This window comes from Nipponia nippon, unplaced genomic scaffold (genome assembly GCF_047370975.1).
Source record: "Nipponia nippon isolate SJK-2023a ecotype South Korea unplaced genomic scaffold, ASM4737097v1 scaffold_3, whole genome shotgun sequence".
Classification (NCBI taxonomy): Eukaryota; Metazoa; Chordata; class Aves; order Pelecaniformes; family Threskiornithidae; genus Nipponia; species Nipponia nippon.
The window spans coordinates 2,461,600-2,478,147 of record NW_028262347.1 but is presented as its reverse complement, the minus strand read 5'-3'; the positions used below and the strand labels follow the sequence as shown (position 1 = coordinate 2,478,147).

Here is a 16,548-nt window from a genome sequence, read left to right as displayed (position 1 = left end):
AAAATGGCCAATTATGCCAGTGCTGTCTGTTTAAGGAGATGTCTGTCTGTCACAACACACTTGCTTCGATGCCCCAGCAACTCAGCCAGTGCTGCACATGAGACCTGGGAGACAAAAAGAGTCCAAATCAAAGTGCCTATCTAGTTGCACCATCTCAGCAGCATGAAAATGCCAGGGAAATACAGAAAGGTGCGTTGGCAAGGGTTTCACTTGCTCAATAAAAACTGAAGCTGAGATTTATCATGGCTCCATCACTTTCAGCGGGGACCGTCAACACAAGAGGGCAGCTGGTATTTGCATCATGATCATGTCAAGAGACTACAGGGGAGATTCAGGGCCCATCGTCATCATGGGAGGCTTTGTACAAACATAGCCCCTGGGCGTCATCTTTTATGGTGGGCTTGCAGTACCCTACTGAAGTTGGCTCCTGACCAGAGGAGGGGGCATTGACTTAGGCTGTAGATCCTGGCGGGGTCTCTGTGGGGTTGCAAGGGGTTGGAGGAGCAGATTGACAGGGTCAGGCTGCCTGCAGAGGGTCCTGAGCAGGAGATGGGGGCATGCAAGTCCCATGCACAAGCCCTTCTTCCCTTGCTCACTCCTGCCGTGCTCAGCTGTGGTCCTTGTTCTGCCAAGAGTGAAGCAAATCAGCTGGAGGCAGTGAAATGGCATCAGCCCAGCAGCAAAGAGGATCAGCTCGGAGAGTTTATCCTGCCACAAAACCAGGAGGCTCCCAGGGGATGCGAGACCACGGGCTGGGATCTTTGTTTTCTTTGTCCCAGCTCCCAGTCCACTCAGTCATGCTAAGGAGCACTTTGCAATGTGAATAACCTCCTGGAAAACATCCAGCCTTGCGTGTGAGTAACCTGAGAAATGCAGACCTGGCTGCCAGCCAGGCAGTCAATCTGTTGATCAGTTGACTTCCTAACTCTTTTTTTTCCACCACCACCCCCCATCTATTGATCTCCTCCTCTGTAACATCCGCCTGCCCACCTGGAAATATTGCCTTTGACTCTGTCGATACATAATCCTGTGGGGCGGACCTTTCACCTTCGTTATGGGAAGACAGATTAACGAGCACCGTCTCGTGAATACCCCAGACGGCAGTAGGGTGAAGAAACTGCAAATATCCTTAAAGCTGTGAGACCTGTTCAGTGGGCAGCTCATGTCTCCATGCCGCACGTGGTGAGGGATCTCCCCTCGCCTTGCAGCCAGAAGCAGGGTGACTTGTTTCAAAGCTGAGCATTAAACTGGACGGAGGAGGCAGGAAGAAGTTGAAGTTGGTTTCAAGGTGTTCTCTGTTTCTGGGAATGTACCCAATGACTGTTTGACTGTTATTACTTGCCTCTCGTTCAGCTTTTTCACTTTCAAGTCTATTATTCATTTTTTTAAAGTAGGATTCACATTGTGATGCTTCTCAGCTGGTGCATGCCCAGGTGATGCTATCAAAGGCTGTATTAGGATCAGAAGCCCAGTGGGGAGCCCGCTGAGGTTGAATCGGAGCCATTTGTTTCATGTAGACCTCCGATGAGCATTGATCTCCAGCAAAACTCTCCTTCAGAGTTATCCACCCCAAACCTTCACTGCGCTCTTGGCATTTCTTGCAAGAAGGAGAGATTAAGGGTGGACAGCAAACCTTCCTTTGCTGTTTGCAACAGCTACACAAACAAAAACATCAGTTCTCCCCCAAACTGGATCTCTTGGAGAGGAGGAAAGAGACTGGCTGGAGATGATCTTCACAACCACAATCCGACTGTAATTTTCTGCTTGGAAAGGTTTCTAAGTTTAGCTGAGAATGTATTTTTACTATTGTTAATGTGAAAACCTGATGTGTGGGGAGTCACCATGGTGTGGAGGAAAGGAGAGGAGGGTCTAGCTTTCGTTTCCAGGGCTCATAAGGTATTTTTCTGCTTTTCTTCTTGGTGCTTCTAAGCAGAAATGCTTCATCCAGTGCTGCTTGGATAGTTTCTGCAGGAGGTGGAAGATGGCAAAACAAGTGCCACTTGGACATGACTCTGCAAGTTGTCCCATACCAGGGGAAAAGGTTTCACCTGCCAGTTATCTCCAGCTACTTGTCACCTTTCCATTGGCCTTGCTGCCCTCTCCGCAGTGGGGAATGGCCAAAAACCCAAGGAGGGCTCTTCTCCATGAAGTTTTGCCCTTAACTGGTTGTTTCCATCAGATCTGAGCAAATCCGAACCTGTGCTTTGCTCCGTGTTGTATGACCCCGATGTGAACAACTGCAGGAATTGCAGAGGAGGATATTGGAGCTGTGCTGGAGCCTGATGGATGGGGAAAGGATGGGGCAGAAACCTCCCCACACCACATCTCCCACCCAGGAGGAAAGTCGTAGCCATCCCTTGCCATGCTCTCAGGAGACCTATTGAGATGTTAATCCAGCTGCTTTTATACATGGCCTCCATCTCCCCACCACGTTTCCTGTGGACACAACAGCTCTGGGGTCTGAAGCTTGAGTTGGTGGGACTGGGAGGCCAGCAGCCCTTGTGGGTCACTGCCTTTGAACAAACCAGGCACGTTCAGCTGGGTGTCGAAGCGGAAAATAGGCTTCCTCCAGCTCTCACTTCATCTTCTTTTATTGAGCAGCCTCACAAGATTTACCCCGCTTCTCTCCCCATCATCTCTGTTAAACATTACTATGCAGTGCAACCCCTTTAAATCAGGAAATCAATGGTATTTATTAAAAAAAAAAAAAAAGACCCAACAAAACACTTTCTCAAAGCTCTTGCTCTGAGAGAGGGAGGGGAGCCATTTACCCATTTTGCAAGGAGCAGCAGTTTCTCATGATTGCTGACACTGCTGTTTAAACAGGCTCTGCGCTGCAGCATGCGGGTAAAAATGCTCCTTGGAAAAGGTTTCCTTGCTTTAAAATCTTTCCATTTCATGGCAGAATTGCCTGGAGCTGAGAGGGAGGTCCTCCAGGGGAACAAGGTGAATCAATGCATCTTCAGAAGCAGAGGGGAGCCGCAGCTCTGAGGACATGGTGTTTGTTGGGCCTCCAAGGGGGTTTGTTGGCCACCAGAGCTGTCACCCCTTGCCTCCAGCACCATCACTGCACCACCACCAACGGCTTCTGCCGTGTGGGTGCCTGCATGAGAGACACCCTAACCCGTGCTTCTCTAGCTTCTTCCTGGCTCTTCTGGCTTCCTTCTGGGATGTTCATTTTGGGCACACCTTGACCCAGGATGGTGCTTGGATCAGAATTCAAGTTTTTGTCTAAAAAGTGCATGCAGCCAAATGCAGCCACCTGGGGCATCAGGGGACAGTTGTCATGTGGGCAAAATCACATTTAGCCCTTCATGGTGAGAACTGCAAGCAGAAGCCTAGGGGAGTTTGTGGTCATCTTTGCCATGCAGGGACCGTTGCACTTTCTCCACCAAATCTGCACGATGGCTGAATGCCAGGGACCAAGCATGGCTCTTTGGGGAGCTCAGCTTCCTTTCCCTCTTCTGCCCAACCTACTAGCCCTGGGCAAGCTGGTCATGGGCAGAACTGTGCGTTGCCCAGATGTTACGGCAATGAAGGACATGGGGTGGGAAGCCATGGAAGCTATGCAAGGTGCTCTCCTTAATGCACTGAGGATGCCAGTGTCCCTCTCTAAGCTGAAATGAACTAGGTTCTTGGATCCAACCTGCATCACTGTGTCATTCCAGGAGGGCTAGTGAAGGTGTAGATACAAACATGTCCTGGAGATGGAGCTTAAATTAACCAAAGTGTTATCTACATAGGGTCTGGAAAGCTGTGTGGCAGCTCTGAGACTGGAGGGGGGTTTCTGGAGGATCCGTCTGCCCTGCTGCAATGCTGTGCTCCATGGTGCTAGCACCGTCATGTGCCAGTGAGGGACCTCCTGGCTCTGAGCCCAAGCTTGCTGCTCTTTCCTCTCCTGAGAGGTCCGTGCAGCATGTCCTGGGCAGGGATGTGAGTGTTCCAGGAGACAGAGGTGCCTTGGGTAGGGAATACCTATTGCTGCAGGGCTTGCAGGTTGCTTTTGGGGGCAAACAAAAATCAGATCGCTTCTTGGTAGCCCCTTCTACTAGATGGTCTGATGTTAGGGATCTCAGGAACCAGAGCCACCCAGCAATGCACCCTGTCCTGACGCCCTGGAGAGCCCAGTGCTGGGATCAAGGCACATGCGGCATCTGGCACCCAAGATCTTGGAGCAGGAGAGTTGCATGGTATGGACGAGAAACTTGAGATGGGAATTAGCTGGGTAAGCATCGTGTTGAGACAGATGAACCAAACCCGCTGATTTTTCAGCTATCTGTTCATATAAGAGTTGCATGAGATGGTAGCTTGCTTTCACAGTGTTGTAAAGTTGCTTATGAGTGCTGGGCTAAGTCAACTGACTCATCGATGGGGATATAGGCCCCAAAAGCATCAGTGGGTGGGCAGGACAGACAAAACACATTCATGCACCACCGAGGAGCTACCAAAATCTCTGCTGACTACAGGACTGCTGGTTGGAGTCTGGTTTGGATGTACTGTCTTGTTGTTTTGATATCAGTTATTGGTATTTTTAAGAATTTAGGAAATCCCATTTTTCCTTTCCTAGTCATGTGGCCAGAACTTCACTGTCACTGTAGCGAAAGGGATCATGCAGAAAATGGAAAATCCTATATGAAAATGGCCCCAAAGGCATGTGAATACCCACATGAGGGGAACGGCATGAAATGGGTGGACATGGCCATTCCCAGCTCACACCAGTGGAAGGACCTGAGTATGTTCAGACGGAGTTAGTGCTCCTGATCCACGTAACTGCTTCTGAACGGTTTGGACTGTGTCACCATAATCCTAGTTTAGCCTGAGAGAAGGTGTCCCAGGGGCTTTCAAAAAGACTGGGGACAATCCCGGCCCCTTTGGACTTGATTTGAGCTCTGTTTTTTGGTACCGTTTTGTACCTCTGCTTGCAAAGGGAGCATCTTCTCCCTATGGATTAGCCCCTCTGGCTGCTCCTGGAGAGTCCCACACGTTTCAGGAGTGTGCCTCCAGCTACCAACAAGTCAATGCGTTCATATTTCTTTATGAAAACAGTTTAAATTCTGTATTCAAGGGGTTTAGAGAGAAATCAATTACCATAAAAATCTGTTAACTCCATTAAAAAAGACTGTAAACTTTTGACCCCCTGAGGGTTATTTCTGTCAAGTGAGGAACAACCCGTGTTTAACCAGGTTTTTCCTGCCATCCAAAGCTACCATTTTCCTTGAGGTTTGAAAATGTCTTTAACTCCCCTGCAGCAAATGGTGCCTAATCACAGGAGAGGAGCTGCAGAAATGCCCCGACCAGGCTTTTCCATGTGAACATTTCAAAGCCGAAGGCGTTTCCGAACCGGCGTTTCCCCAGCAGCAAATTGTGAACACATTTGCTTACAAAATGGACAGACCCTCTAACTGACACCAGCTATTGCATCTTCATCCTGTCCCCCGAGTTTTTCTTACATTGGTGACAACATGCTGCTTTTGGATGAGCTGTGGGTACCTTTTCGGAGCTGACCTTTGCTTTCCACCTCTGTGAGCTGTTAGGATTTACTCCATCCTTTGCCTCTTTGCTGGTGTCTTAAGCCTTGAGCCCCTGTTTTTATTTTTCATCTTGCCACAAATTCAATAGTTTGAATCTGTACTTTGCTTTAGTCGATGCAGTCTGTGCCTTGTTTTTCCCCATCCAAATATCGTGTAAAATTACACATAGATGTGCTGGGATCTCGGTGACTTGTTAATGCTGGTACCATCAACATCTGGACCATCTCCATACCCTTCTCCTGCCAGTCTCTCTGGTGCTTCCACATCCTGAAGTTCCCATTAATTCTCCATTCAGGCCAATCTCTGTGTAACTGAAAAATAAGTTACACATCTCAGTGTGATCTCTTTGCGGGGCTGCTGGGATCTCTCTCCATAGGATTTATCATAGAATCATAGAATAGTTTGGATTGGAAGGGACCTTTAAAGGTCATCTAATCCAACGCCCCTGGAATAAGTAGGGACATCTTCAACCAGATCAGGTTGTTCAGAGCCCCGTCCAACCTGACCTTGAATGTTTCCAAGGATGGGGCATCTCCCACCTCTCTGGGCAACCCCTTCCAGTGTTTCACCACCCTCAGCGTAAAAAATTTCTTCCTTATATCCAGCATTACATCTGGTCTGATTTCGTGATGTGCCTGGCAGTGCTCCATAAAGAGGAGCCCTGGGGTGCTGGGCTGTGTACAGTGACGTCTAGTAAGGTGAGATGTAGCTGAAGCCTTGGCTTCAGCTGGAGCACTCGTAAGGAGGTGCCCCTGTGGATTCTCTGTTGGCCAATATAAGGTTGCGCTCAGCCTGCAGTCTTCCAGAGGGAGCTGCAAATGGGATATCTTTCCTCTGTCCAGCTGGCTGTTTTCAGGAGACTTGTATGAAAACCTTTGAGACCTGTTTCCCTCTGTCAGATTTGGCTGAAATTGTCAAGGTCGTGAGGCAGAGGGTCTGTCTGCTTGTGCGATATGTGCCATGGCACAGTGGTGGGTGTTGGGACGTGGATCTGCACGGATCCCCTGGGAAGGCTATGCATGCCCAGACACAGCTCTGTAATGTAGTTTTTGTGTCTGTATGCAACAGGGATAATTATTCGGTGGATGGAGTTAGCAGCCTCTGGCATGGGTGATCCTGGGGCAGGAGATGTGTGAGATCCAGCTGGAGCCACAGGCAAATGGGAGGCAGGCACCAGCCAGATGAGACTGCAGATCCACTGGGTCTCATCCCTTTTAGACAGACCTTGCTGACAGGGATTATTTATTTATCCCAAAATTTGTTGGGAAGGAAAAAAAAAGGAAGAAGAGTTTATTGCAAACATATACACAGGAAGAATAAATGGAGGGGAACAGCCCAGCCTCTGGCACTGTTGCAAGTATGTAAGACCTGCTTTTATTCCTCTCTTACCCTCTTGCATCTTGCCAGGCTTCCCACAGCTCTGTCATCTGATCCAGGGGAGGTAAAGGGAGAACCTGGTCCATCAAATTTACGGGGTTTGGACGCAATTTGTTCAAGGAACTGTAAAACCCAGAGAAGTTGCCCCTATAAATTATTTACCGGGGGGGGGGGGGCAGTAAAAGATCAAGGAAATTTCTGGGATTCCTTGCAAAACCCTGAAGTTTATGGGGTTGTTTCCCTGCCCGCACCAGGTTTCTCTAAAGCTCTCTGTAGCGGTTTAGGAGGTCTTTGACAGGGACTGATGGCAGCCAGTGTCTGCAAAGATCAGCGAAGAATTGCTGGATTTAAGTTTTCTAATATGTAATGTATATAATGAGCATCGTGGTGGCACCTAAGTGAGCTGGTGGCTCTAAGTGGACTGAGCTGTCCTGAGTTGGACAACGACGGTAGAGCAAATGGCAGTCCTCCATCAGCCTTGTTACCCAAAATGTCATAGCATGGAAGATGAAGCACATGGAAGGAGCAAACCCAGGTGTGGTTTTGGCCTGCTGGTGGGCTGTGGATGGAGGGAGGTGTTGGAGTGAATGTCTGGAAGCTGCAGAGCAGCTCTTCACCCTCATATAAATGGCCTGCACTGCCTTTTCTCACCTAGGGCGGGTATTTCATAACCCGGTGAACTCTTAAATGCAGTGGGATTTTGGAAGTAATCAGAAAGGGGAGAAACAAAAGAGAAAACAACTCATTTTCCTTTCAAAGTCAGAGAATAACGGCCTTGAATTGGGGATCATCTGTAATCTGGATGTGGCGCAGTCATCCATCAAGGACCCATGCTGGCAATGCAGCAGTAGGAGCTGGGTGGGTTTTCACCCCACGTGAGCATCTGCAGCTCACTGCTAGAAGGCAGAGCATAGCTTTAACTAAAATTCTAAAAATATATGTAATAAAAATTAGAAATATTCAAGAGGTTCAAAAGTTTAACACATAAATGTTCAACATGTATGCACACATGCATATATGAATTAATGTCTGCCAGGAAATGTCTTCAGTTTGTGGCACCCAGATTATGAAACCCTTTTGCATCCTTTTCCTCACCTTTGCAATGTAAATTCAAGGTGTGACTGTTCTGAGCTCGAGCCTTTCTATGCCCACAGGGTCTTTGCTTTTGCAGATGTTAACATTTACTCACTGGAGGCCCGGGGCTCACCATGCTTTTTCTTTGCCTCTGCAGAGTCTTCTAGGATTTATTCCTTATACGACTATTTTTCTATTGCTATGTTAATGTGCATTTTTTACTGTATTTGTTCTGTGCTGAAGCATTAAACAATATCAGAGCTGGAAAAAAAGAAGAATCACATGTCAAATATTTATCTGCAAAAAACATGCTTTGGCTTAGCTGCCTGAAGTAACTGCAGAAACTTAGACTTACTTTCTGTTGCTTAAGCCTTTTTTTATTTCATGCATATGTGTGAACTTGGGCAACAAATGCTGAAGATTCAGAGGTGCTTTTTCTCCTGTTCTTTGTCTTTTGCTGGTCCCATATCGCCCTCAAGGCATCACCACGGCAGTACGTACTCCTGCCCCGTGGGTCGGCACTCTGGCCAGTGGTGCAAGGAAGCCAATGCTCTGCAGTAGATCTGCTGTAGGATGACGTTGGCACATGCCTTGTCATGGAGGGACTTGCTAATTCTCCTTTTAGAATAAACAAGTATTTTCTTGGAATTACAAAGAGATCTCTGTTAGCATTTAAGCTGTTTCTGAATGATTTTTTTTCCACGCGTTTTGGGGTCAGTCTATCCCAAGGGTCCAAGCAGCAAGAAAATTTCATCCTTGATTTAGGGCAGGAATGGAGAGGATGAGGTGGGAGAGGAGAAAATGTCGCATTTTGAGAGGCAGGAGGTATGATTTAGCTTGAGTCCAACATCAAGCCTCATGGTGATGGCAGAAGGTACTTACAAACCTACTCTGAAGGCAGTGAGTTTGGAGCACGTAAATTTACTGACTATCTTCTCTTAATTAGATGGGATGTATTAGTGACGGTGCTAATGGCAATGAGGTCCATGAGCACTGTTGGCCTCCAGGGATGGTGTGTGTGCTTGAGGACCTTGACGCCAGGCAGGACCCCATGGGGTGACACGTGGCAGTGGACGTGCTAACACATGCAGGTTCCTCTGCCTCGGGTACAGCACCAGGAACCCATGAGGCACTTAGGAAAATCAGCATTTTGGAGGATCTTCTGTCTCAACGTGGCAGCTGGTATTTTTGGGACAGGACTGGGTGAGTTGGTCCCAGTGCCATTTGCAGGAACTGGGGAGCCTTCCCTGTACAGACCAGTAAGACCGTTAGGGCAGGCTTCAGTGCCAGCTGTTGTGATGAACATGGACTCTCGAAGGATCTACATTAGCTATCTCAGTACATATTATATTGCATTTCTCATGTTATTTTAGATATGGAAATTCTCAGAACAGTGCATTTTATTTACAAGCTTAATTATCCTTCACTTGGATTGTATTTTGGGCAGGAGGAAGTGTAGAGGTGTGAATGATGGGAGGAAGAGGGGAAGAGAGGATGGAAGGAGGCACTTTTTGAAAAACATTGAAATAAGGGTCTCTGCAGGAACATTTCTGGAGGGACATATGTTTTTAATAATATTAACACCGAGCTCAGAAACCCAGTCAAAGGTTTTGCTGCCTTCCTGCTCCATGAAGGGTGAGTTATAGTCCAGGACAGAATCTGCCTCAGAGCTGAGGATTAAATGAGAAGGGAAAAGGGGATGCTGCCAGGTTGGCATTGCAAGAAGGGTGCTGGGATCTGAGGGGCGATGGGGTGATCTTGCCAAAACTCATAACACAACTCTTGAAAAGAGGTGGGGGTAAAACCTAGTTTTCTTGCGTCTGAGCTCTGCACTTCTCCATGACTTGATTTTCTAGAAGCTTGTTTACTCCTGCTGTTAAAAAAGCCTACATTTGCTTGCTTTGGTTTTTTTGGTTTGTTTTTTTGTGTGTTTGTGTGTGTGGTTTTGCTTTGAAGCCATCTTCACAGCAACTAATGGCAGCACCGCACAGAGGTTTTGACAGGAGTTACAAAGGAAGGACACAGCACAGGTTAACTGCTGCACAGCAGAGATCTTGATTACATCCAGGTAAACCCAGCAATTAGAAGAGAGAGGGAAAGTAAGAAGCAGAAAGCACATTAGGGGGACTTAAGTCCTGAGGGTCTCAGAGATGGGTGTAGCTACATGATGGGCAAGGTGACCACAGCCCTGGTGCCCCTGCAGTCTAGGCACACACCAGGCTGCTCCAGGCACTTGACCTTCATCTTGCTTGTTTGGGAATTCATTTAGGTGGAGTGATTCCAGGCTGTGCACAGGAACCCAAAAGGGTCCCGATCTATAACGCAATGTGATTTTGAGGTTGCATCTTGTTAACTGGAAGGAACAATCCAGCCCTGGCAAAGAGCTAGGCTGGATGAAGTCATCGAGCTCGTCTTTTCGCCACGTCTCTAGTTTCAACCCTGGAAGTAGTCCATGTCTCCCTGTGAAATCTGCTCAGCCCGAGACAAGCAGGTGAGGCTTAGAACAGGAGAAAAACTTTTTATTGCCCATTAAAAAAGAATAAAACGCCTTCTGGCAACTCCACTTGTGCTGCAATTGTTGCTTCGTAGAGAGAAGTCCCTGCTTCGCAGAGGGAGACTTCTGTAGCAATTTTGGGGAGTCACTAAACCGTCCATAGGCAGTAACCAGAGCTTTCAGCCCACAATGGTGGGCTGGATTGGCAAGGGCAAGGCAGGTAATCCTGGATTTAGGAACCTGAAGGTTAGTCACAAAACAGGCTAATAAAGACTTGAGTGCAGGTGATTGCTGTCTGCAGTGATCTTCTAGTGATCTTTCCTCCCTGCGTAATTGAGGCAGCAGATGCTTCCCTCTTTTATCACACCACTAATATTCACATTTAAGCTTAATTGCCTAAGGTTGTTGTTGCCTGAAGAAGGGTCCTGTTAGGGAAAGGTGCTGCGGGAGCAAAGCTGAGCTCTCCCCTGCAGCCAGCATCAGCAAAGGGATGAAGGAATTAGGGGATTTATGGACTTTAATGCCAATTGCCTAAGCCAAGATGAGCCTTTGTAGCTGGAGAAAAGCTTCCCTTGCCACTGTAGGCAGTGGGAGCATCATACTCAGATGGCATGCATTAAAGCCTCTTTTCTCTTGCAGATGAATGACTCTCCAGGCTGTGTGCTGACTCCAGGAACCAAGAAGGAGCTTCTGCCCCAGGAAAAGGAAAATGTTTTATGCCCAGATCCTTGCCCTGGCAGCGGCTGTGGTGCAGTACGGAGCCATGGCCATTCATGAAGGTATGTGACAAGTGGGCTACCATGAATGAAGCAGTTGGGGGTGATGCTGAAACACGTTAGGGAGAAAAAGACCTTTTCCAAGCAGCTGTTTCTGCTAATGTCATCAGTATACACACAGATGCTGTCAGGGTGGAGCTGTAGTGCTGATGCCTTTAACTTCTGCATAGGGTCCTTTTAGGTGGGGATCATCTGGCTAACAGATTATCTCAGCTGGCCTCAAATGGCAGGCAGGACCTGACTTGCTGCACTAGGGTTTATGGGGAAATCAGGGCTCTGCTCAGTGTCTTGCCTCTGATACTGTTCCACCTCAGCTGCTGCAGAGGAAGGTGGGGAGAAGGGTAAAACATGTCCCTTCTTCTGATCTCCAAAACCTGGTACAAGCCACCACACAGAGAATGTGAGAGAAAAGACCTCAAGGAAGCCTTGAAGCCTCCTGCTACTGTTTAGAGAGTCGAGATGGCACAAGGGCTCACCTCCTTCCTGGCTCCCTATTGCCTGTGCAAGCCCACAGGGAGCTTTTGGGAAGGAGGGGCCGGAGACAAAAGGACCCCAGAGAAGAGCCTCATGGAGTTACAGCACGTCTCTAGCCTCAGGGTCCTGCAGGAGGGGGAGGCTCCTTGTGAGTATCCTACAGAGCTAATCCAGACTTCCCAGGACTGTCATGGGGCTGGGTATGAGCCAGTGGGTCCTCCCCCTTCAAATTGTTCTGCAGCAACAAGCCCCCAGGCTTTGAAGGTGTAAATTCACCTGGACTTAATTCAGTAAATTCAACAAGGAGTTAATGGAAGCTTTGGCATCAGCTACAAAATTAACTTGATTAAGTTCCTGTCCGTCAATTAAGCCAATATACTTCACTATAATGCTATTTAATTCAAAGCTGGGAACAGTGCAATAAATCAACGTTTACAGATGTCTCTGGCAAACTTGTGATTGATGAAATGTGGTAATTTTGGAGGTGCATGGAAAATTTCAAATAAAATCATATCCCCCTGTGATTAATATAGCTGTCTGTGTTGGTATTTTCTCCAGGAGGTACCAATCCAAATATGCTTAACATCACATGTTTCCAATGACAGCTTCAGGTACCTGATCCAAGCAGCAAACACTCTCGGGTTTCATTGCTAAGCTGGGCCCCTCTGGAAGGGTGCTGAGCTCCTGGCTCAGCATCTCACAGAATGGGCTCTGGTTGCCCCTTTATAGAGAAAGGGGAACCATCCTGCCCTTTTTAATCCCATGAACCTCTTGCTTGTTGTCTTTCTCCTCGTTATCCCTGGATACAAATGAGAGCAGGAGCATTGTGCAGGGTGAGCAAGACTCCCAAGGGCCAGACATGGATGGAGGAGGCTTTCTGGGGATTTGGGATGCAGAGAGGTAGGTAGCAAAGGTCCCTCTGATACTGAATAGCATTTTGAGCATGTTTTCCAGATCAGGGCCAAAAATGCAGGTCTCTTAGGAAAAGCTGTCTGCACTGCCTTGAGTAGCTCCAAGAGCTGGGTGATTTTGGGAAGGCTGGTGGATGGTCTTCTCCATCTTGTTGAACATTTGTTGGGTTTTTCTTGTGGTAATACAGGTTGTGGTTACCCTGGGAAGCTGTTGAATGATTTCCACAAGTTCTGAGGTCGGAGCCAAGGACTGGCATTGCCTTCCCTCCAAGTCCTTCTGGGGGAACAGGGACATCAAGGTCAAAGCTAGGGAAAAGGGGTAGATCCAAAATAGAAGCAGCAGCTGGGAAAAGAGCTTATGGTGAGCTACTGTTAGTAGCTGAGCTGCCTCCAAGACACCCCTGACATCTCAGCTGAAAAGCACTTAGAGAGGATTGAGAAGGGAAGGGAGATATCGAGAGCTCTAGGAAGGAAAATTGAAATAATTTTCTCCAATTTTTATCAAGGAAAAGTGCTTTATATTCCCAGCTGGGTACAAGTTAAACCAAAAAGAGGCAGTCATTTTCCTGCAGTAAACAGAACTGTGAAGTCGTGAAGAGCTCAGTGTCAGGAGGCACAAAGAAGAATGAAGAAACCAAAAGCCTTGGGAAACAAAGACCCTTGGACTACCATCCATCCGCAGCCAGCAAATGATCCTCTGTCCTGCTGTGTGGCCAAGGGGGATTGATCAGGGACACAGCAATGAAAGAGAGCATGAAACCTGTGTCTTTCCAAGCCCTTTGGGGAGCCTGCTTATAGAAATGGGGTAAAAGTGAGGTAAATTGAAGAGATCAAGCTAAAACAGGGTTTCCATTGCAGTAGAAGTATGAGAAACCTGCCTAGCGCATCTCCCCAGCAAAGTGGAACAATTGCTGCAGCCTGGTTGGGTGCGAGTTGATTTCCAGACCTGCAGCTGAAAGTCAAGGCTGGGTGAAATCCAAAGCAGTAGTGACACAAAATGAAAAAAAAAAAAAAAAAAAAAAAATGTGAAGAGGTTGAGCCCAGTCCTGGTGGGCAAATCTGCAATACAAAAAGCCCTCCTTCATCAGTCAGCGTGGTCTACTTTTTAGCAGCCCCACAGTAATAACTCAGCATCTATCTGCAAGGGAGAGAAACACCAAAGAAAATACAAATGTTGAACTTCCCTTGTGGAGCCTCCATTAATTTAAGCATCTCTAAAAGTCATCAGATTTCTGTCCATGAAATATATTTATTGGATGCGTAAAGAAAATTAAATTCAATTGAAACTGAACACTGTAAAGGGAAATATGCCTTGATGTTCATTAAATGAATTTCCCTGTACACCTATCCCTTCCCTGCCACCTGTCATCAGGTAGCTCTGGCTTGTACAGAAAAAAACACTCAAATTGTTCATTCTTTGCACAAGATATTTTTCATGCTTGGGGCCACTGGCAGCTTGGCAAGAGGGGAGCATTGCAGAGCTGAATGCACAGAGCGTCCTGAGCTCTCTCTGTGCAAGACTGGAAGACGTGGTTGTTTTAGGGCTGGCAAAGCATGGATGGCCAGGTGGCCCCATGTCTGCATGGGTGTCTCACATTGGCTGTGGAGACCCTGATGTAAGAAGCCCAGGATGGCTGGTGGGGTGGCAGAGCTGCCACATACCAAAAATTCGGTTGTGCGTGGCTCAGGTGTCGATGTCTGCCTCTGGGCATATGAAACCCCCAGGCATCCCCTTGCTTCCATCATGTCCTACAGACCTGCATGCCTTGATGGAGCTGGGTGTCAGTGTTTGTGCTTCAAATGAGAAACTTGCCCCAGGTGAAAACAGAAAAATGGGGAATTAGGAGGAAATTAAAGAGAACAAAGCAGCCTATTGCTCTGGGAAGCCCGTGATTACCCACTTCTTTGGGCCTAAGCATGGTCTCTCTTCCTTAGCTGCAATATCTCGGGGGTTCACATGACTCAGAGGGGGTTATCTCCTGGCTGGCTCATTGCATGATGTGGGATGAGCCTTCCTGCCCCTCTTCTCCCTCAGCATGCAGGACGGCGGAGGTGGCTGACATTTTGTTCCTCGTGGGGCAGTCACAGGGCGCAGGGAGGGAGAGCTCCCGGCTGGTCAAGGACTTCATCAGCAGCATGGCGCGTTCCTTTGAGAACGTGGTGATGGGCAAAGGAGGCGTCCGGCTGGCGGTGGCACTCTACGGGGAGAAACCAAGGTGGGTCAGTCCATGCTCTACCACCAGCACCTGGGTTTCTATAGCCCCATAGCTCTAGATGGGCAACCATGTCCCCATGGTTAACGAGCTCTTACTGCTCTGCTGAACCATTACAAGAGCAAAAGTTCAACCCCCGACATTGTCATCAGAGTCTAGAGGTGCTCGGTCATGGGGAACCGTTTCAGGGCAGGGAGGCTGACATTTAATGCAGCCACAAGAAATTCCCTGCCATCCAATTTTAGACAGCATTTTATGATAACAGGGCTCTGGGGCTCAAACCCTGGACTCCCTTGACCACTGTGAAGAGGACTCCTTGCTTACATACAAGCCTAGTGTGACCAGCTAAATGTCAACATTATTGCTGGTCATTACTATCAGCAATGCATTCTTGCTGTAACAATAGTGTTTTCTTGCTCTTTATTCACCCGTATTCCCCCATTTCTCGTTCCCAGGATGAGTGTTGAGCTCACGGATTACGTGACCATTGAAGAAATGCTGGCGGCAATTCAGGATCTCTCCCTCAAAGGCAGCAGCTTAAAAACAGGATCAGCTCTGGTGTTTGCAGCTCATGCTATGTCTCGCTTGGACATGCTGCGAGAGGATGCGGCAAAGGTAAGCGACCTTCTGTGATGACTCCTCTGGTGTCATCCTTGGTAGGGATCAGACCTCTTCTTTACCTGAAGGCATGAATGAGACGGTTGGTTTTTATTCATCCCATCTGATTTTTGGCTTGCAGTTGAGGTACCTCATTTAGGAGCTCATTCATCTTCAGGTCACTTTATTGGTGACAGATACCTCCAGATTTTCAAAGGACCGACTCACTTTTAAAAATTGCTCATATTTCCTCACGGATTGCAGAGGGACCCAGTGCTCTAGACTTAAATGCCTCCAGATGAGTACCCAAATTCGGGGCACTTACTGCATAAGCTAACTGAGCAGGTTCAAGGCATGATTAAGACAAGGAGACAAGTTGTGGTGTTGGTGCAGGTAGCTGTTGCTAACAGTCTGTGCACATCCACTCTGGTTACAGAGACTGGCAGTACATTTAGCATCTTGCTCAAAAAGCAGACACATTGCAGTGTCTTGCAGACATCAGTTTTGGGTCATTGGTTTCTTCAGATCATCTTTTTAAAAATTATTTTGTTCATAATTTCTAAGGGGCTCTGAGGATGCTGAGGATGCTAAAGAGAAGGTGCTGCATTCTGATTTGCTCTGCAGGCTGCATGAAACAGTTCAGTCTGCTCTGCTCCCATGGTGGATGGTCTTGAAATCAAGAAAGGGGCAACCACATTGGGGAGCTGGTACACCCCATGAATCGAGTCTGAAACTGTCACAGCCAGCTTTTGCCTCCCATGGGCCTCCCACATTTGCAGCTTGGTGCTGCACCTTCTCCTTTGCTCTGAGATCCTGCATGCCAAATGTGGTCTGCGTGATCCATGCCATCAGCGTGGTGTGATCAGTGTGGTCAACGAGACCTATTTTTAGTCAGAGGATGGGAGGGAGAACATGATGCCACAGGTGGGCTGTGTTACCCACCTCAACCACTCCTGTGTTGCAGGAGGGTGTGTCTTCAGTATAGCATCCCACGTGCCAGCCGTATCTCCTGCTATGTGATCTGACACAGGACTGCCCAAAAAGCTTGAAAGGTCTAGGGTTGCTGAGTTTGCTGTCATTTAAACCCAGGCTGTGGCTGAG

The 16,548-nt window shown here is 47.8% G+C and overlaps 1 protein-coding gene and 1 long non-coding RNA gene across 2 annotated transcripts in view; both read left to right on the top strand.

The window, feature by feature from the left end:
• LOC104010519 (uncharacterized) overlaps positions 1–16,548 on the top strand; it is a 133,944-nt gene that overhangs the window by 19,958 nt on the left and 97,438 nt on the right. The window contains exons 2-4 of the mRNA XM_087765542.1: positions 11,116–11,255; positions 14,673–14,853; positions 15,306–15,465. Of these exons, the coding sequence (XP_087621668.1) occupies positions 11,186–11,255; positions 14,673–14,853; positions 15,306–15,465 (411 nt within the window). The 5' untranslated portion in view covers positions 11,116–11,185. The remainder of the gene's footprint in view (positions 1–11,115; positions 11,256–14,672; positions 14,854–15,305; positions 15,466–16,548) is intronic.
• Positions 12,525–13,955, top strand: LOC148054483 (uncharacterized). Its single transcript, XR_015706465.1, has 2 exons — positions 12,525–12,626; positions 12,826–13,955. It is a non-coding gene; the product is annotated as an uncharacterized LOC148054483 (long non-coding RNA).